This window comes from Amblyomma maculatum, chromosome 9 (assembly GCF_055883805.1).
Source record: "Amblyomma maculatum isolate TAMU_Amacu chromosome 9, ASM5588380v1, whole genome shotgun sequence".
In the NCBI taxonomy this organism is placed as follows: Eukaryota; Metazoa; Arthropoda; class Arachnida; order Ixodida; family Ixodidae; genus Amblyomma; species Amblyomma maculatum.
The window spans coordinates 127,315,595-127,338,540 of record NC_139352.1 but is presented as its reverse complement, the minus strand read 5'-3'; the positions used below and the strand labels follow the sequence as shown (position 1 = coordinate 127,338,540).

Here is a 22,946-nt window from a genome sequence, read left to right as displayed (position 1 = left end):
ATGTAGCGGAGGGAGAGGTTTCGCCTTCGGTTTCTCGGACTGCTCATTTTTCTTCTGAGGTGTTAATGACTCAGCTTTGGGGTTCTTGGTACGGTAAGAAACAATTGTCTTCCAGTCTGGCGTTTCGAATTCGGCTGGAGAAGCGTTCGTCCCAACTACGGCGTATTCCATGACTGCCGCCGTGGCGTTCGCGCCGCACTAGGCCTGGCGTTCGGGTAAGCAAGGGCGCCGGAGCGACGCTGGATTTAGACAGTCGGAGCTCGGTCTCCCGAGCTCCGATTTGCGTAAAAAAGGTCTTGAAATGTGCCTTGTACATTCACGGTTCTTGTCCGTGTGTCGCAGTCGACGTATCCGGGTGTTGTCCCTTGTAGCAGGTGCTCGAAACGCGGAGCCCACACGAAGCACATGCGCCTCCGTTGGCCCCCTAGCGGAGAATCGGTTTTAAGGATTAGCACATGACTACCGCTCGCTTTTAAATCCTTTTGAAAGAGTAGTGCTTGTACCGCCGCTGGCGCCAACCATCGCCGGCCTCAGAAAACCTGCGCGAGAGCGCACAAAAGAGCGTGGCTTGTGATGCGTCGTCTGCTAATGCGCTCGCGACGCGCTCTCTGGAGCCTGCGATTCCAGTGCACACCATAAAAAGACGGGGAAGGGGGATGTACACATTCCCTTGAGTTTTCTGAAGGGGCCTCTTTAATATTTGACGAATATTTACTCTTTTTTTTTTCCTTGGTACGTGGAATTTTGTTTATAGTGCCATATAAGATGTGTGCACAAGGGACACGTATACGTCCGTAGTTAGATTGTGATGGAAGAAACCACGACTTCCCCCGAAAGAAAATAATGAACGCGACAGCCCCCTGGCTTCAACGTGACAGGGCCTGGGCACAAACATAAGAACCGTGCCACAATATTGATTTAATTGTAGTGTGAATGGTCGAGACGTGCAATATGTCACTGTGTTGCATATATATTGCCGCGAACTATTCAAATGTTTATTTGTTCATTTTCTACAGCCGCCGGAATGCGGTAATTGATTGCAGCGCACGGATTGTTTCAGTACTCTTTATTTCTTTATGCTCGTTGTAACCGCACGACGCTTTATCATTTTCTTTGTCGCGCAATATTAATTTTGGAGGTGTAGTAAAACCTAGTTTATTCGAAGTTGTGGGGGATAGAAACAATGATCGATACACCGAGTTTTTTAGTTGACCGAAGAAAGCAAAAAAAAAAAAAGTGGTCCCGTGCAGAACATTCTATATCATGGATGTACAGCGCATATCCTGCATCCATTACTATATTTTGTTTTGTACATATTCACCGGGTGCAATGGAATGTGATCCCAGCCTAAAAATGAATTATGAACATATCATGATGGCAGCCGAGACAACATGTAGATTTGAGTTCCAACCTACCACACCCAAGTGAAGCCTGAATCACTTTCGGGAAATCTACATTGATGTGCATATTTTCGCAATCTGCGGTGCTTGCGCACCTTCAGATTATTGTAAGAAGTTTCTTACACTATCAACTGCAGCCGTTTGAAGCCGTGACTACCAGTATGTATGAGCAGGACGAACAGCGCTTGCAATTAAAATTTTCTATGTCAAAGTTGATTGCATATGAATAACCTGTTTTTGTTGCATGGAGCTCCATTCGTCCAGCTGCGATAAGAGGGGCCATTATACGTAATGCATACTACTTCCAGCTTTTGCAGCACTGCCTTTCTTAGTTATTTTCTGAATATGTGTTGGTTTAAACGATTATGCTTGAAATGATCGTGATGCAATTGTCATAACTTTATCAGTCCTGTAGTGCACTGACGAAATGCTGAAAGTATCTATCACTGTGTTAGACTTAGGCCCGTCGTCTCTGCAGGCACATTGTGGCCTGCAAGCCATACCGCAAAATGATTTTAGTTCTGGGAGCTCAGCGGCTGGAGGTATAAAACATATCAAGCATCAGCATCCCTTGTTTGTAATGCTGCTTTATGGTACAAAGGACCGCGACTTGGTTTGTGGTGGCATTGGAACATACAGTTCCCACAAACACCCAAACTGAAACAACCGAGCTGGTACAGGCTATGGCTTTTATTATCCAACCAGATTTAATTTTCACTGAAGAAAATGTTACTGTAGAAATTCTTCGGATTGTCAGAATTTGGCACTAACAAAGTTTGAATCATTATTTTATGCATACAAATGAAAGGGAAATGAGGGTGCTCGTTATAATACATGAAGGAAAGACGAGGCCAAGGCTGTTGGCTTCTTTGCTTCATATGCTAATGCATGCGAGATGTATCTACATCTACCTCACCTTCTAATTAGATACCTTCACATCTTCAAACTTACATTCAGTTTCATTTTCTTAAATTGGTATCTTGTAATCAAGGACTGAACTTACATTTAGTACTTACAAGAGCGATTTTTTGGTGTGCGTTGCTATCAAAAATTGAATTATAGTGTTGGTAGACTATGGAGTTGGCACATCTAATAGCATGCGTCACCTTTGTGAACACGAGTTCTTTCGAACTTAACGTGCATAAATTTCGTAGTATGACAATCCATTTGTATGGAAACATGCTGGTTGCTCCTCTAAATTTTACATAGGGGTATCATGCAGCTATGACGACCGCTCCATCTAAGCAAGCACCTCAAATGATATACTCAGTCCTTTTAGCATCCAGATTGAGGCTGTCACATTATTCGTCTTAAAATCTGTGCATGGAGCCTCTTAAAATATCCACTTGCTTTAGAATTACAAGGTATGCACTGAAAGTTTACTCTATGTACATATCTGCAGGGTATAAATGTGCTCTGTGCATGAGTACCCTGTATTTGCTTCTGATGGAATTGATGACAATTATGATGTTGATGAAGGCAATGATGTCATCCAGCTTGCCTCAATGGCTGCAACTGTAAATTAGGAATGAAGATGAATTTGATTTTAAGTAGAGCTCAGGCATTTATCAGGAAGACAATATACGATGACGATACTCGTTATGACTCTATTGTAATTACCGCATGTCAGGGTTTTCCCCATTACTGCCACCCACCTCCAGCTCCATTCTGCTTTTCTCAAGGACAACTTACTTTCGATGACTATGCACGCCAATTTAGACATTGCAGCATGTGTCACCGGCCTTCTAGTTTTATTCCTGGTGGCATTCACATGCTTCCTCTACTCGCCGAGTACACTGAACATGGTGCGGACCGAGGATTCTTTACCGCGGGAGTCGCAGTCCATGCAGGGAAGTATCCTTAAAGAAGACGGGCCACTGCTACTGTGTCGCATTATCAAATGGCCAGTGGTGGCGCTTGCCAATTTCAAGCCATTCTTCAGCACTCTCGACAGTTGGTGAAAGCAAAGCAATTGAAAAATTAACAAAAAATTGTTGCTATCAGCTTTCATCTTCGTGTTCATTAAATAAAGTTCCTGTGGTGAAAACATTTTTCAGCAATTTTCTAGGGCCACAAGGTAATTATAACCTTCTACTGAATTGAGATTTTACTGTATACGTATTCATAATGCGGCCCCCACTTTCTACTTTTACTTGATTTCATTATTGTCTATTTCTCAAAAGCTGCATTTTCTTTCCCGTTTATTATTACTACTAGCCACGGCCTGTCTTGGAGAAGCATGCGCTCTCCCTCCTGACCGGTCGTGCACCTACTTGTTAACGGATTTATGGTTTCAAGAAGTCGCACTTTTGGACATGGTGCAATGCCGTGGAATGTCGCCATCAGGCACAACCAACATAAACCTCGTGCACTCTGACGCTAACGAGGTGCTGATGCTGACAAAGCCAAATAAAAATTTGGAATCTAAGGATGTAATGGATATGGGTTAGAAAATAAAAAGTGCACTGCCATCTGTGCTGTTGTTTTTTATCCCTGGACGTTTCCTTTGTTGTCATTTTTCAGTTTACATCGCCGCACTTCTCCATCTCCTCCTCATGGTGCTCAAATTTCTGCGGAGAACCCCTTGTTCGAGAATTTTGAAATTGTGATAGCCACCGTCCTGAATGAGGATCATGCCCTTCAAAGCTTGAATCAATCTCTCATTAGCATGACAGATGACAAAAGAACTTAAATGCCAAACCCAGTTGCATTGTAAATCACTAAAACACTAAATGCAGTGAGGAGCTACGTGCCCTCTGATCCATTCAATGCTCACAAAATATGCATTAACAGCTTATAAAAGTCCAAAAATCCCGGGTGACCTCTAACAGAATTATTTTACGGGTGCAAGACACAAATGGAGACATCCAAAGCAATACAATTTGCAGCTGCAATATATTGGGAGGACATAGGTAATCACAGCTGTGCAAAATGAACAACTACAATTCTAAAATTTAAAGCGGCTTCAGTGACATCAATATTTTTTTCTACCTGGTGCTGGAACCAGGGCATACAACTATATATGATTTATGCCTTCACACTTTATCAGGCAAGACTTGCAAGCAATATTTAATATAAGTGGCCTACCAGGACATATCAAACAATTTTTTGCTCAACCATGCCAACCTATCGCTTTCTGAATATCAGATGCTCCATCCATACCACCAGACATTTTCCTGGGTTAGAATATGAGACTCTGCAGCCCCTTGTTAAGAACAGTGCACCTTCAAGGATATTTCAAACCAACCTTTGCCATGAGTCCCATGCATTACCAACTGCAGAGATAGTCTTGGTAACGCTTTAGGGAAAGCCTGAGGTGAAGAAATGTTACATATTTAACAACATTGTTTAACCATCTCCCATTCTATCTGGACTTCATCACACATTTATTCCTCAGTAAGCAGCCTCCAAAGCTATTTGTTAATGCAGTTGGGAGAATGGACAAATGAGACTCAAAATATCCAATGAGAGGATCACAATGACCATTGCTTCTAATCAGCAGTAAAAAGAAATCTGCAGATATTTGTGCCATTTTTTTAAATAAAAGAGTAAAAGTAAAATTTTCCTTATAATCTGAAAAATATTTATTGCAATATTTTACTTTGATATTCAAGCCCTTTTTACTTCAGCTTTTTCAAAAATTCTCAGAGTGAGACTATTTTTCACTTCCTTAACGCTTCATAACTGCAAAAACAGTAATCAGTACAGCCACCAGCCAAAAAAAGGCGTGAAATAATTGTGACTAACCTTCTTCACACTAAAGCTACGAGCTACTGCCATTCGGAAAGTACACCATAGGTAAACAGACAGGCAATACAATATGCAAGCATTCACCATGATATGAAAGCATGTTGGAAAACTGGAGCTTTATTCAGGGCAGAAAAAGACAAGAAATGAAAATGGTACGCTATAGATTAGCCAGAGCACAATGCAAAGAGTCATACAAAGTAAACAATTTTGAATGAACCTGCAAGACAATTGCAAATCAACTCTCTTTGCAATGCTCGAAAACTAAAATGATCCAACAAATGCAAAAAGAGGACTCTCATGTCCCACTAGAATAAGGAAAATACTGTGGAACAAAACTCAACACACAAAGCACTAAAATCATGTTCTGATAAAGAAAAAAAAGCACATGCCACATTTTACCTGCCTTGATTCTGTAAGGCAGGCATTGCAGACAATTATGCTGTTGTCAATAAACAGGAGTTGAGGAACATCAGCCATAGGAATATTCTAAATGAATATGAATCACCAATGAAAAGCAGAAACACACATCCATGCCCAGAAAAGTTCCTTCACACACCTCATAAGCAGACAATTCAAGTTCTCCGACTACGTGGTTTGTCACACCTTACACATCTTGAATGACCGTATCAGATTAAGGGAACATTACAACAGCAATGTTCTTAACAAAATATGCTTGTCATTCAACTACAAATAAACAACAAAACTAAGAAATTAAAACAATGCAGAAAGATAAAGTAATCACTTGTTATATCGAAGTGCCTTGAGTTGACAAAGATGAAACGAGTTGCTTGCCATTTTGAAGAAGGCAATGTGGTTCATTTATGAAGACAGAAATGTTGTCTCTTTTGCTGCTGCACTTCAAAAGTTATGCCTACAACTGGGCATTGCCAAGTGGCTTGGTAGATCTAAGCTTAAGTCAGCTAAGAGAAATAGGAACCTTAGTATGTGTATAGCCATATCCAGTTACTGAAGTCTCCATAATGCTTTAAAGTAAGCTGCATCAAAATTCACAAAAGCACAATTCGTAATCGAAGAATTTAGTACAAACACATGAGCGGAAACAGCTATCCGATGAGTTAGAAGTAGCGCCATATCAATTCAGTGTAAAAAAATGAATACAGGCTTTCTCAAAGGAGTAAATATCTTTCCATATTTTCAACTTCGGTGCGTGCTACTTAACTATAAACAGTGATGCTAGTGGCAAATACATACAGACAGAACATGTCAAGCCTTCAAAGAGTGGATGTGTTATTTCCTTTCATGAGATTGCATAACTTTTTTGCAAGCAAATGCCTTTTAGCAAGAGTGACAATTTTTACGTTTGTGAGTTTGGACATGCCTTTTTAGGTTAAAAATCAGACTAAAAGCCATAGGGCATAGTTTGCATTGGTATGGTTTCTCGCCTGTATGGACTCGAAGATGCCTGCTCAGGTCTGGTTTCTTTGAAAAACTTTTGCTACAATGACTGCAATGGTAAGGCCTTTCCCCAGTGTGGATGCGAAAATGTGTTGTCAGCTGATCCTTCCTTGCAAAGCTCTTTAAGCAACCACTGCAACGAAATGGGCACTCTCCAGTATGTGTCCTCTGGTGTCGCTTGAATCTACTGAGATGCATCGTGGAATATCTGCACTTGGCACACAGGAATAGTTAGCTTCCATCTGGCAATACCTGTTGATGTGGTAAGCCATCTAGACTCCAAGTTGTAGATGAGCCTGCATAATAAGAGAGAGCATGTGTTCACTAATTCGAGACTCGTGTTACAGCTGGCCCAGTTCTCTGCAAGAGTATGAATGATAAAAAAAGGCCTTAATCACATCTTGTACTACTGAAGCATGTGATCAGAAATTGAGCCCGTCAAAATATGACACATCCTGGTGTCAAAGTAAAAGACAGAGTATTTCTGACAGGCATAACAATTAGGATGATATCCCATCCGGGATATAAAGCACGGCTACAAGGAAACATTGAAGTCAAGTTGAAAGCCCTTGGACAGGTAATGCATGAAATGCACGAGCTATATTTCACACGACAAAGTAAAATGAATATAGGCGATGCAAATATATGCGATAAAGGAATTTGCTAGGGCAGCATGCAAAACACAATCAAATAAAAATGTAGCAGTGTAATGTTTGCAACAATGCAGAAACAGTGAACCAGCTTAATTGCAGTAAATGAGGGAGCAAATAAGAATGGCTTGGACATAAAAGCAGCCACAGATTGGTCGAATGTTCCAACTGATGAAAAATGCTGGAGGATTCTCCTTTAATCTGAAAAGGAAGCAAAGACAGCACATTCATTATCTTAGCCAGAAATTTTCCTACTACCACTTCAAACATTTTAACGTTATAGCGGTAAAGGCCCCATGCACTGAAAATCAACAGCGTTGTGAATGAAAAATCCTGAGCATGACGCTGGCAGCCAACATGGCCATGCACTGGCTAGACATAGGGTTACCTGACATCATGTTTTGCCAGGAACTGCCTACTTAGGGCCCTCCTTTCATATGGGAGGGTATGAGATTCAGCCTGCCAAAACCTTGCATTCACATTATCCTTAAGTCTCGCAGGCATTTTTATATGGTACGGTAAAGGGAAGCTTTATATGTGAGGTGGTAGTCTACACTGTCACGTCATGCTCTTAAACGTGCAGCTTAAGTGTCGCCCATAATTTTGGTGTTTGCAAGCATTTCAAGCACACACATAAAAGTCAATATAACAAGCTGACTAACCAGTGCCATTACAAAGTTAGCAAAAAAAGGGGATATCTCCTGAATCTACAAATGAGTATAAAACGGGCGTTTATGTGCATACCAATAAATGTGGATCGCCCCGTTCATTCCCAAAGTGTTCATAATGCTGATCTGTGGAAAACGCCTTCGAAGAATATTGCTTCAAAAGATGCCATAACTGATTAAGAATTTCGTTTTGGCACCTCATGGCAAGCAAAAATGCATACAGTAAAGAATGAGCCTCACTTTCCTCATGTAAAGAAGCATGCACTATAATGAAGAAGGCCCTTCAAGGTGTAAGTAGCTGTGATGTGAAAGAGTTCACATTAGCAGGAAAAAACAAAGCAATCGAGCTCTGGCTCTGCCTCGCAGTTAACATAGCATCGAACTACTGGAATGGGTATAGACATCACAAAATTGCAGTGACCAAACCAAATGTTTCATTATGATAAACAGATCAACAAGCAGTGGCTTTTGCTTTTCTTACCAATAGCAAATTAGGGCAGTCACACAATAATTTTCTTTTTTTCTTTTGAGCATAAGCACAGAATAAATATTTAGCAGAAAAAAGCTGTAGGAGCAATTCAATTAGAGAAAAGAATTACGGGAATGAATAGGCAAACTAAATGTTAACAATTGGCAAGAATTTGCAGCAGCAGTAACAGCAAAACAAATTCCTCCATGCATGTTTATTGTGTGGAATCCTATTGTGTGCACTAGACATAAAAAAAAATGAGAACAAAGGGCCCAAATAAAGGGTCATGATAGCATAATAGATTAGGCCTACTGCTCAAAGTGCATTCGTATACACAGTACAGAGCCATACACTAAAACGCTTGTTCAGTGACATGCACTTAGCCATAGCCCATAAGCATAGCTGGGCTCACACAAAAGAGTCCCCCCAGAATTCCAATATCCACAAACACCAAATGTTGCATTAATAATTTCAGCAATGCTTTTCTATAACTTGTGACTTTCTAAGCCGAGATTGTCTTCAGGCAGTGTCCTCTTGAAAAAGCTCTTCTTCAGTTTCCTGGTAACAGCTGCAATGGTTGCAAGAATGGAAACAGCAATGATAACAAATTTTACAAGCAGCTGTGTTCAGCTGTTCTCAGCATTACACAAGCACAATTTGGCTACTTGACATCAATGTGGATAAACAGTGAGAAAAGCCGAAATTTCCTCACACCACCCAGCCACTTCAACATGGCATTATCCATTGTGCATAAGATATTACTACTATGAACCAAAGTCACTTCCTTGCCAGGTGTTGATACAAGCGCATATCCAGTTCCCATTAAACATACACATTACGTTAAAACATTAAAACTGCCAGGCATATGAGCCCAACATCTCCATTCATACAGGAATAAAACATGTCTAACGTGCACATATATCATGCTTCAACATGCGTGACAATATTAATAAATACCTTTCTACTTATGAGGATATTACTCAATTTCTAAATTATGGAGGCTCCAGCTGGATGGGAACAGAGCCCCCCCCCCCCCCCCCCCCTGAGAAACAACAGAGCCGTGACCTTCAACAGCTCCTAGTGGTCCAGGCCCAATTCATTCGATGCATCACTGGGGGCTACGTAATAAAGGCTCCACCTGAATATGCAGCAACGAAGAGCGGCCAGCGCCCCTTGGCCACCTTGATGCTGCATTTTATAGTAGTTGGATACAATCAAGGTAGCAGCAACTGCCAGATACAGTTTCTCTGTGACAAAAAGCAGTCTGCTGTAAACGGAGTATAGACACTTCATTTTTTGGTTCGTGCTTTATCCTTTGTAATGATGCCTAAGACATTACTGTAAACGAATCACTACGTCCTCACCTACGACTACTGAATAATTTATAATCGAATTTCTTAACTCATCTCTTTCAGTTTCGATATCAACAGCCGAGCGATGGCTGTGAAATAAAAGTCAATCTAGGTCACGTGACGGATGAAAAAAAAAAAAAAAACCGAGTGCCATTTCGTTTGGGCGAGGAAGGATGCCTGTAGCTCCCACTGACGTCTCAATGTGGTGCTTCAAGTGTAATACTCCACGTCAGCCGAACGGCAGAAGAAAATAAACTCGAGTGGCGCGTCACGGGGGCACAAGCCGGGCACGTGCAGTTCGGTCCTGGAAGACTTGTACGTTGCACATTTACTACTGGCACTCCGCTGCAACCCTATGAAAACTGACAAGATAATCACTCCTGTGTCGTTTGAATTCCCTACAGTGATAAAGCCAGCCTGCCTCAAGAACAGGAATGCCTACAAGTGAAGAACCAGCGAGTATATCGCTATTTTGTGATGCCACACGTGACCTAGACTTGACTGTGAAGTCATAGCTATCTCTCAGCTGCTGAAACTCGCACTGGTGACAAAAAAAATTTTATTATAAGTTATTGAACAGTCATAGGCAAAAACTGCGAGCGGATCGATATACAGAAATGTTTTACATACCATAACCAACAAGAAAAATACCACTAAAATTTGGTGTCTATGCTCCTTCAAAACCTACTCTTGTTACCTAAATGAAAAGCTAATTATCACACCAAAATAAAAGCTCATAAATGCTTAGTGTACAGGAGAGAAACCACACGCCCTACATCATAGCCCAAACAGTAAGCCAATATTCTTTCATTAAATTGTAACATAGTAAAAAAAATAAACTTACGACTATCTGTCAATACAGAGCCAGCTTCTGGGCACTGAATCTACTTGAAAACCAGATACTATATCGAGTGACCAAGGTAACTTTAGCCAAGGGTTAAAAGATGAATCATTTGAGACAGGCCAGAGCAACCATTTGTATACAGCTGCCAGCCATCTGGCACACCGCAGGCAATTTTTATTTTGCAATCAATAAATTAGTAATTAAGATTATTGTTCTAATATACTAAGTATTACTTTTAGACAATAAATGTGATTTGCAACGTTGGAGAGCACCTTCTGAAACCCCCATTCAATTTATTTCAAATAAAGAAAGCCTCACGTGTAAAGTTTTTCCATGCTTAAAGAAAGCCCGCGAAGTACAAAAAATATCCCATGACTAAAGCATTAGTGAGCTAAGACCGTGACTAGGCAGCCCAGTCCCATCGGTAAGCTGATCTGCAACTTGCACCGTCCCGTACGTGCGCCGACTGCCTCAAGCGGACGAAGAAACCACTGCACACATATCAGCCTGTTGCTGTAAAGAGTTTGTGAAGCCAAGGCTGCAGCTAATTTCGTTCACTGGAACCCAGGTTGAGAGCAGCTCAATCACGGAATGCGATTGCGCTAGTCATGAGATATATTTTTGTATTTCAAGGGCTTTCTTTAAGCTTGAAAAATAAAACACATGACACTTTCTTTATAGAAAATAAATGGAATGGGAGTTGTAGAAGGTGTTCTCCAAGTTTGTAAATCAATTTGTTCTCTACAGACGATAACAAATTAGAAAAATTATCTTCCTTACAAATGAGTTAATTGCAAAATAAAAATTCCCTGTGATGTGCCACATAGCTGGCAGCTGTATACAAGTGGCTTCTCTGGCCTACCTCATATGTTTCCTTTTTTAACCCTAGGTTAAAGTTAGCTTGGACACCCTGTGTATTTAAAACAATTCTTTCACTTGCCATCCTATACAAGATGAATGCAAGAAAGTGCAAACTCAATACACTTCTGGGGTTCAAAATGTGCACTACCACTCATGAAAAATCAAGTATGTGCCCTTTCTAAAATGGCACATGCAGCAGACTAGAATAAAGTATTTCTGCAAAGTTTTGTTCTATTTCCTAAGGCTCCTTTATTTTTTTAAAGGTAGCGACAACTACACGAGCAACCCCTCGAGGGGTCCAAGGGGCAGCGGTAGCAGATCATGCACCGCTCTCTTTCATGCATACTGCATACTCATAAGCCCCGCTCGGCGCACACATAAACCGGTTAATTCAACAGATTTGTGTCCTATGCTGCACAGGACACTGCAAAGGACAGGGACAGTAACTTACATGTTTACACATTCCTGCGCCACATGAACGTCGAAATAAAAACGTGCGTTAAAGAGCCAGCTCATTTTAGAGCGCAGCTCTTTGGCGTCCGTTCCTGCGTTTCGCGTCGGCGTCGTCGTCGGCCTCGTAACCAGCTCCGCCCCCCTTTCATCCCCCCAGCGCTAGCAGCGACCGACTGATACTGCTGGACGCCGCTAGAGAGTCAAGATAACGTGACTGCATAGAACACCGTCGCCGCCATGCAGAAAGAGGAGGGGAGGATCCCCCCCCCCCCCTCCTGTTCCTGTGTGGCGGATAGGATGCTCTTCAGTTGCCGACGCGCCGGTTATTTCACGTAGGCCCCGGCACGTCGACGAATACGTGACCACCTTCCCACGGCTAGACCTGGTTCTTGGCGCTGCGGAAGCGAGGGTATCATATTGTTTGCGTCAGCATCGGCGGCGTTGTCCTTGAAACCAACTCCGCAGCTGGGGTTGACTCACTATCGGCGTCAGCAGCATCAGTCAGTCGCTGCTATCTCTTCCCTCCTCCCTTTATCGCGTTGTCCGCTTGCAGCGCGCGCTTCTGCCCCCATCGTTTGCCGCTGGGTGTACACGCCGCCCCCCTCCCCCCTCATCCTGCGAGTCTCCGGTTGTCAAAGCGCCGGCTCGAACTTAATTCCTTTCTTCGCGCGCTCTAAAAAATTTTGTGATAGCGCATACATGTGTTGCTCGATTTCTTTGCCTCGATCTGTCGAAAAGGTGAAACAGCTTATTTGCTGCACTCAAATTTCGCATTAGGAAGTAACGTAATCGTCGGTAATTTTTTCTCAACCATTCACCTCAGTACAGCGGCTAGGAAATTGCTAATTGTGCTTTGAAATTCAAAACAAACAAATAGAAACAATATTTCAGTAAACTTATTGGGCTGGTTTCCTAAATAAAACATAAGTAGATTCCGAGTCTTTGACTTTTCGGAACGTTGTACACAGAGCTCTAATGCAATCGGCGACATTGCATTTGTAACCGTTCGGCAGAACTGTGTTTGACACTTTTCTGGCTCGAGTTGATTTAGTTTACACAGTATTCCTATAGCTTTATTTTGGAGAAAAAGTCAGTTTCCCTGCAACTGGGGATTACGAACCCATGCATACCTTCCAAGAACAAGAATAAAATAAATTCTAGCATGACGCGATAAAAAAGCCATGAATTATGTTTCCTCACTTTTCTGTTCTTTATTTGCCTTATATTTTTGTTTCCTTATAGCCTACCGGGCGAAGTCACCAATAAGCTCGGATGGCGCTCCTTGAAACTTGGCGCGTCCCTGTGCGCACGTTCAGTGGAACGCGTTGTTTGCATTCTAATGATGCAATAGCGTTTCACACACAGGGAAGCTTTTTTTTTTCATTTATTCTGTGGTTTAATTTTTATTTTATCTTCCAGGCACCAATACTTAGCATACGCAAACACTGGCTTTCCATACTCAGCATTCTGACATATTTGTACTCTTTATCCCATGTTTCCTTTTTCAGTTATATCAGTTGACTGATGAATCGCACACTTATTTTACATATTAAGCATCATCAAGCATTGGATTTTCATTCTGAGTATCCTGACGCCTTTTATTGCAACTTTTTAATTTTATTATTATTATTTTATTTGATCTATAACACTCAAAATTTTCTTGATTAGCATCAACCAGCATTGGAATTTCATTCTGAGCATTCCGACACCTTTGAAGCTCACTTTTTCATTTTTTTTCCCAATTATTTCAGTGAATTTATCAAATGGACGCTAGAAATCTTAACATCATCAAGCATTTGCATTTCGTTTTGACACCTTTGAAGCCCCCTTTCACCATTTTTAATTTTTTTTTTCATCAATCCCTTTTTTCGTTAACTCGGCATTGCGTACCACCCACCAATGAACATCACTAGATCCACAAATTGTCAAAAGTTTTTTCTTACGCAGTCCTCAATTATTTTCGGGATGTGGGGCCGACACCAACTACTACTACGATGCCGACCGCTTTTCGGCTGAACGAGCTGTATAAGGTATCGCTTAATAAAGGGTGCCTACTAGCATCCATGAGGCGCCAATATTACAAAATTTGTTGCTGCTATCATTGACATGAGGAATGGAAAAGGAAGGCACAGCAGGCCGACATATAGTCGCATGTCACACATATGCTCAAAATTCGAGTTCGGACACGTACTTCTTGCGTCCGCTTAAGCATCAAGTACTGCATACAGACCTTTTCACGACCCTGGGAGAAACCGGTTTGACTGGGCTGTGAAGCAGGCGTGGGGGGAGAATTCGCAGCTTTTTCCTGCGCTATGAGCACAGCCCGGTCTCCAATATGGCAGTGCCCTTTGGCCAATTTTGAAAAGGTCTATATATTTCTAAACCTCCAATGGAGATATGTGAAGTACTTGTTGCTTGCCTAATGGGCCAATATGATGCTCGCAAGTGCAAACCGTCGTGCATTTCAGCGGCGCACCGAGCACTGCTGGACCCTTTGGGCGGAGCTTGGCGGCGAAGAGGTCACGTGCTGCTAACCGGCCTATCGCAAGGAGGCGCGACTACACCAAGACACTTCGCTACCTTTAAAAAAATAGAGGGGCCTTACTGTTTGCTCATGCAGGGTGCCGCCAGAAGTGGCTGTTACTTTCTTTGTGGCGTACGATAAGCTGAGATATATCTGCAGCGATCACAGCCACAAGCAGTATGCTTCCACTTTGTTCCAGACAGTTCTAGTTCTCTCTGGTAGCTTGATACGTTTTTTGGCCAGCTTTAAATTGGAGCAGTAATACCATAAGGTATTATGTAGCTCGACTGCCAGAAATCATATTTGATGATATTGTCACACGCTACGCAGCGACTGACGGAAAGTGAAAGTGGCTGTGGTGAGAAGACGAGGCAGACAAAGTGCAAGGGACATTGGCCTGGCTACCTGCTCTGCCTCGAGTTCACCACCCATCATCGTTAATCAGTGAATGAAAACATCCCCTCCGCAAATATATTGGTGGAAGTCGGCTGCGTATGTCCCCCTGGGTCCGCTGGCCATGTATAATCTGCTTTGTCACCTTTCCAGTCGGAAACCAACGTCATCGTCATATATAGTCAAGAAGCTGACACACAACCTTCCGATGAACCCAGGTCTTGACCGCCCCATCGTGAACTCCGCACGTTTATGGGTGAATCTGATGACAATATTGAAGACTGGCTGAGTCAGCAAGTACAGTCGTTGGGATCCGACTGCTCAGCTTGGTAACACTGTGTTCTTTCTCGCCGGGGCCGCCCTCCTGTGGCTTGAGAATCATGAGGACACAAGTAAAATCTCTTTCCAAGAGACATGGTTACAAGAGACACTCAGTTATAAGACACTTGAAAATAGTTTAGTTCGGTTTCCTATGTTTGCATGTTAACAACATTGCGTACAAGAGACATGGTTACAACAGACACTTTGTTACTAAGGGCAACTTTTGCAGTCCCTAAAGTAACTTCTTCACTATTTAAAAGAGACAATTAACCCAGATATGCTGAAACACAGCTGAAATATACCAACTTGTATGTGCGGCAGTTTAAATTTTCTTACCTAAATTCTGTTCCATATCAGTGTCCTTTGTTTGTTGCATTATGTCATAGAATCAAGATGGAGTGCCTCCTCTTGACTGGCAAGTCAAAATGTCCCTGTTGTTTGTCACACAGGAATGTGATGACAGTGGCTGAAACAACGGGGACATTTTGACTTCCAAGTCAAGAGGAGGCACCCCTTCTTGGTTCCTGGCATATTGCAACAAAAAAGGACACTAATATGGAACTGAATTTAAATAAGGGAATCTAAACTGCCGCACATACGAGTTGGTGAGAATTTTGGTTACAAGAGACATCTTTTTCGGGTCCCTTGAGTGTCTCTTGTAACAAGGTTTTACTACTTGGACCCGGTTTGTGGACGAAATGACCAAGTGCTTCAGTGACACTTCAGCCAAGAAGAAGAGAGCCGAGCAGACCCTTGCACAAAGAGCTCAAGTTCCAGGTGAGACATGCACAAAGTATATCGAGGAAGTGCTCAGACTTTGCCGGCTTGTCAACAGAAACATGTCTGAAGAGGACAAGGTGGGGCACCTCTTGAAAGAAATTGCCGAAGATGTATGCAACTTCCTCATCGCAAAAGACAACCTTACCTCTACAGCTGACATGATGCAGCAGTTTCGCACGTTCGAGGCACTCAAGTCGTGGCGAAGTTATCCAAAATTTGGTCGGCTATTCAATGTGACAAGTGTCGCCACCATAGACATGCCTGCTTCTGAAGACATCGCCTCAATGGTTGGGCAAATCGTGCGTGAAGAGTTGACCTCACAGCTACAAGGAGCCGCCCAAGATAAACCGCACCATGCATGCTTGATGCTTGAGCCACGTATGGACGAACCTACTTAGTGGGCTCAATGTAATAACGAGCGGCACACCGGCCAGGATAGACACGACCGGTCCCTTTCTGAATTTTACGAACACCGACATCAACTGGATCACTACTTTAGGAGGAATGTCTGTCTGAACCACCTCAACAGACGGCCATCAGATATTCTCGTTTAACGCGGAGGCATCCATCCTACTTCTATGGTAACCAAGAGGTGCCAGTCTGGTAAACTTGCGGCCGCAGTGGACACATCTCCCAGTACTGACAGCGTCGTTGACATGCACGTGCTTCCGCACGACGTCCATCTCGATTTTAAGATAATGCGCTATGGCAGCCGCCTGATTCCCTTTGCCAACTCCCCTTTTACCGCGCTGACTGCGCTGATCCTCCTGCTTCTGAGACGTTCACCATCACTTCATTGCCACTCCAGTCCGCCATCCATGGGAAACTAGCTGGTGCGACCGATAGAGGTAAAGGCGCCGGCCGGTCAACTTCGCCCATACCTCTCCCAACTGTCATGCTCAAGAACAAAGTGTGTGTGCGAGTGAACAATGTTAGTACAATTGCTTTGGTGGACACTGGTGCTGCTGTCTCTCTGATGACACTTTCATTTAGAAATCGTTTAGAATCGTTTAGAAATCATTTAGAAATCTAGTGGGACCGAGCAACCATATTTTGTGGCATTGGGGGAGAAATTTTAACTCCTGTCAGCCTTTGCTTGGCCTCTGATGAATTGGGTGGCGCAAGATACAGGACTGAATTTGTTGTGTTACCTCGTACCATGCATGACATAATTCTGGGCATCGACTTTTTGCATTAGTGTGGTGCAACAATCGACACTGGAGCCAGCGAAATTTCTGTGCGGCGACACATGGTTTGCTGTTGAATATGGTTTCAGTCACGTGACTGTAAGCCCAAAGCACCCGCAAGCTAATGGGGAAATGGAGAGGATGGTGCAAACAATCAAGCGACTTGTACTTAAATCGAGACCCCTACCTCGCACTTCTCGCATACAGGGAGACACCAGGAGTGCTGAGCTACAGTCCTGCAGAAATCCTGATGGGTCAACGCTTTAGGACAGGCGTTCCGATGGCACCTCAGCTGCGGGGCCCAGCACAGAGATGAATGACTGATGTTACAGCTAAGGATCATTCGAATCGAAAATCGCAAGCGCGTTACTATAACAAACGTCATCGTGCTAGGGATCTCGTTCAGTTGGAGGTCGATGATCCTGTCTGGGTTCAAGACTTGAAAACCAAGGCCACTGTAGTTAGTGCTTCAGCTACCCCACGGTCCTTCGTAGTACGCACAGAACAAGGTGCCCTGCTGCACCGTAATCGACGAATGTTAAACTGCTTGCCTATTTTTTGGAAAGCAGAAGGAAGTTACGAGTTCCCCAATCAGCATGGTCAGGAGGAGCCAGGTGGGTCAGTCAGGGATGCGCCTGACAGTGTGCCAGTGTAAACAGCTGTCTGGCCGAAGCAAACGCTGAACACCAGGTGTCTTCGGCTCCAGTCACAGTGAAGAGGTCGGGAAGAAAAGTTCGCCCTTCCATTCGCTGGGGATATGGGTGATCTTTTTTGTGTGTGTTAGTGCGTGCTCGATCTGAACCATGCGGATTGTTTTTTTAAACAGAGCAATGCTGTCTGTTACCTGGTCGTAAAGCTTGTAAATTTGCCTGTGAAGTAGTTAGTGCCTCAAATGTGTGAATACAGAATTTCTGATGTTATCCAAAAAGGCGGATGTGCTGACATGCGTCTGTATTCGAGTCACGTGACGACCGTGACATCACCGTGCCTGTATATATTTGGCTGCAATAAACAGACGGGCGTCTTTCGCTCTGGGCTTGCAAGGTGTTGGAGGTTGGCTGATGCTGGCAATGATGGGGCTAGGACACGTAGGTCACCACCGCTTGCGGCGGGGGCTAGCCTGCCACTAAATTTTTATCTGTTGTAGGCCGTCACTGCACCCGCCACCGCTTCGGTGGTGGACGTCGGTTGTTGCAGCGCGCGTTTTTCTCCTTCTCCTTTTTCTTTCTTCTTTACTTTCTCTCTTCTGTCCGCACGAGCTCAAGCTGATATCGGCCGGACGCCGCTACAAGCCAGGCCACACTTTGTCCTCAGTAATTAATTACACTACAGAAAACTGCGATCATTGTATCGTTAGGGCACGGCAAAATGCTCTCAGTGCATCGCTCTTTCCTCAAAACAACTTTGCGAACTTAGGCAATGATGCATGTCAGCAGGTCACTCCACTCGCGCTCCGTTGACAGAGACGCCGACAAATGTCAGCCATTGTAACTTAACTGTTAGTACTCGCAGCAGAAATTAAATATATATATATATATATATATATATATATATATATATATATATATATATATATATATATATATATATATATATATATATATATATATATATATATATATATATATACACAGTGTTTGTGTGACACCTCTTTCTCGAAACTGCTGTGCCTGAGCGAGAAAAACGGTGCGCGAAAAAATTTCTCTATGTTGAGCCAACACCATCGAAACTCCGCTTAACTTTCCGATTACTCTTTTGTTAACACGTTTTGAAACACTTTTAAGTGACATGACAGTTGAAATGCTTTATGCACGCAGTCTTAATCGCTGTGACGTTATGCACCCCTAAAGTCAAAAGCTTAGGCGACCGCGAAAAGCGGCCGAAGCGTCGACGCTTGGCTAGGCGAGAGCACAAAAAGCGCGCTTTCTGCAGCTTCAAGGAAACAGGCGCCGAGACATCGGAAATGAAAGGTTCGATAAAAAACACAAAGCACTGATCAAAACACTTGACCTAAAACAAGCAAGAGCAAAGAGAAATGTTGTTCGATGCATGCTTCTACCGCTTATACTTGTTTGAAGTTGTAGTCGTCGGCGCCCCGCCGGTCGTCAAGCGCCGTCATTTTGCTTGCTTGTCTTGCAATGCTTGATGCGTACTGCGTTGGGGTTGGACAAAAATAGAGGAGGCTATGGTTGGACCCATGGTGGTTGGACCTTCTGCCTACTGCCAACTGCGGAAACCCCGATAAAAACAAATAAAACGTTCAAAAGAGAAGTCAATTTTTACAAATTATTAAACCTTTACTTCAAAAACATAGCCACCGAAATCTGCCTGGTTTTAAGGATTAGCACATGACTACCGCTCGCTTTTAAATCATTTTAGCAGAGTAGTGCTAGTAACGCCGCTAGCGCCAACCGCCGACGGCCTCAGAAAACCTGCGCGAGAGCCCGCAAAAGAGCGTGGCTTGTGATGCGTCGTCTGCTAATGCGCTCGCGACGTGCTCTCTGGAGCCTGCGATTCCAGTGCATCCCATAAAAAGACTGGGAAGGGGGATGTACACTCTCCCTTGTTTTTCTGAAGGGGCTTCCTTAATATTTAACGAATATTTACTTTTTTTTTCATAGTACGTGGAATTTTGTTTATAGTGTCATAAGATGTGTGCACAAGGGACACGTATGTCCATAGTTAGATTGTGATGGAAGAAACCACGACTTCCCCCCGAAAGAAAATACAGTGAACGCGACGGACCCCATGGCTTCAACGTGACAGGGCCTGGGCACAAATATAAGAAGCGTGCCAATATATTGATTTAATCGTAGTGTGAATGGTCGAGACGTGCAATGTAACTGTGTTGCATATATATTCAACAAGGTTGACGACTGGGCAAGTTGGTAAGGGTCATATTTAACCAGCCAAAGGACGAGACACAGGAAAGAAGAGGACAGGACGAGGCTGGACTAGCAACTGAGTGTTTATTGAACAGAAGAAAACAACGAAGACTCCTTCCGAAAAGCACACGCACAACCCAACCGGTGGAATGACCACAAACTATTCAAATGTTTATTTGTTATTTTTCGACAGCCGCCGGAATGCAATAATTTATTGCAGGGCGCGGATCGTTTCAGTACTCTTCATGCTCGTTGTGAACGCAGACGACGCTTTATCATTTTCTTTGTCGCGCAATATTAATTTTGGAGGTGTAGTAAAACCTAGTTTATTCGAAGTTGTGGGGGATAGGAACAATGATCGATACACCGAGTTATTTAGTTGACCAAAGAAAGCAAAAAAAAAAAGGTGGTCCCGTGCAGAACATGGATGTACAGCGCATATCCTGCGTCTTGCCATTACTATATTTTGTTTTGTACATTACTCACGGGGTGCAATGGGATGTGATCCCGGCCTAAAAATGAATTATGAACATATATCATGATGACAGCAGAGACAAAAAGTAGATTTGAGCTCCAACCTATCACACTCAAGCGAAGCCTGAATCACTTTTGGGAAATCTGCATTGCTGTGCATATTTTCGCCATCTGCGGTGCTTGCGCACCTTGATTATTGCAGAAAGTTGCTCACACATGGACGTTTAAAGACGCGACTGCCAGTATGTATGAGCAGGACAAACAATGCTTGCAATTAAAATTTTCTATAGCAAAGTTGTTTTGCATATGAATTAACTGTTTATGTTGCATGGAGCTCCATTCGTCGAGCTGAGATAAGAGGGGCCATCACGTACGTAGTGTATACTACTTCCAGCTTTTGCAGCACTACCTTTCTTTGGGTAGTCATTTTCTGAATATGTGTTGCTTTAAACGACCATGCCTAAAATGATCGTGATGCAATTGACATAACTCTCTCTATCAGTCCTGTAGTCCACTGACGAAATGCTGAAGTATCTATCACTGTGTTAGACTTAGGCCAGTCTTCTCTGCAGGCACATTGTGGCCTGCAAGCCATACCGCAGAATGATTTTTAGTGCTGGGAGCTCTGCGGCTGGAGGTATAAAACATATCAAGCATCAGCATCCCTTTGTAATTCTGCTTTATGGTACAAAGGGTCGTGACTATTGCTTTGTGATGGCCTTGGGGAAACGAGTTCCCACATAGCACCGAAATTGAAATAACCGAGCTGGTACAGGCTGTACCTTTTAGTTATCCAGCCAGATTTATATTCCATTGAAGAAAATGGGACTGTAGAAATTCTTCACATTGTCAGGATTTGGTGCTAACAAAGTTTGAATTATCATTTTAATTCATGCGAGATGTATCTACATTTACTTCACCTTCTAAGTAGATGCCTTCATGTCTTCAAACCTACGTTCAAAGTTTCATTTTCTTAAATTGGCATATTGCAATCAAGGACTGAACTTACATTTAGTACTTCCAAGAGCGATTTTCTGGTGTGCGTTGCTATGAAAAATTGAATTATAGTGTTATAGTTTTAGGATTTATAGGATTTATAGTTTCAAAATGTCCCAGTTTTGGACATGGTGCAATGCTGCGGAATGTCACCATCAGGTAGGACCAACATAAACCTCATGCACTCTGGCGCTAACGAGGTGTTGAGGCGGACAAAAATAAACATTTGGAATCTAAGGATACAATGGATATGGGTTCAAAAATAAAAAGTGCACTGCCATCTGTGCTGTTGTTTTTTATCCCTGGATGTTTGCTTTGTAGTCATTTTTCAGTTTATTTCGCCACACTTCTCCATCTCCTCCTCATGGTGCTCAAATTTTGTCCATCTCTCAAAATATTCCGTGGAGATCCCCTTGTTTGAGAAATTTTGAAACATTGTGATAACCATCGTCCTGAAAGAGTATCATGCCCTTCAATGCTTGAATCAATCTCTCATTAGCATGACAGATGACAAAAGAACTTAAATGCCAAGCCTAGTTGCATTGTAAATCACTAAGACACTAAATGCAGTGAGGAGCTGTGTGCCCTCTGATCCATTCAATTCTCACAAAATATGCATTAACAGCTTATAAAAGTCCAAAAATCCCGAGTGACCTCTAACGGAATTATTTTACAGGTGCAAGACACAAATGGAGACATCCAAAGCAATACAATTTGCAGCTGCAATATATTGGGAGGACATAGGTAAGCACAGCTGTGCAAAATGAACAACTACAATTCCAAAATTTAAAGCGGCTTCAGTGACATCAATATATTTTTCTACCTGGTGCTGAAACCAGGGCATACAACTATATAGGATTTATGCCTTCACACTTTATCAGGCAAGACTTGCAAGCAATATTTAATATAAGTGGCCTACCAGGACATATCAAACAATTTTTTGCTCAACCATGCCAACCTATCGCTTTCTGAATATCAGATGCTCCATTCATACCACCAGACATTTTCCTGGGTTAGAATATGAGACTCTGCAGCCCCTTGTTAAGAACAGTGCACCTTCAAGGATATTTCAAACCAACCTTTGCCATGAGTCCCATGCATTACCAACTGCACAGATATAGTGTTGGTAACGCTGTAGGGAAAGGCTGAGGTGAAAAAAATGTTACATATTTAACAACATTGCATAACTAGCTCCCATTCTAACTGGACTTCATCACACATTTATTCCTCAGTAAACAGCCTCCAAAGCTATTTGTTAATGCAGTTGGGAAAATGGACAAATGAGACTCAAAATATCCAATGAGAGGATCAGAATGACCATTGCTTCTAAACAGCAGTAAAAAGAAATCTGCAGACATTTGTGCCATTTTTTTAAATAAAAGAGCAAAAGTAATATTTTCCTTATAACCTGAAAAATATTTATTGCAATGTATTACTTTGATATCCAAGCCCTTTTTACTTCAGGTTTTTCAATAAATTCTCAGAGTGAGACTATCTTTCTCTTCCTTAAAGTTTCATAACTG

At 42.7% G+C, this 22,946-nt stretch overlaps 1 protein-coding gene across 1 annotated transcript in view; it reads right to left on the bottom strand.

Annotated features, from left to right (window-relative positions):
• Positions 1-5,181: 5,181 nt before the first annotated feature.
• Positions 5,182-22,946, bottom strand: part of LOC146180352 (uncharacterized) — a 43,314-nt gene continuing 25,549 nt past the window's right edge. Inside the window, exon 5 of the mRNA XM_084580372.1 lies at positions 5,182-6,795. Within this exon, the coding sequence (XP_084436498.1) occupies positions 6,447-6,795 (349 nt within the window). The 3' untranslated portion in view covers positions 5,182-6,446. The remainder of the gene's footprint in view (positions 6,796-22,946) is intronic.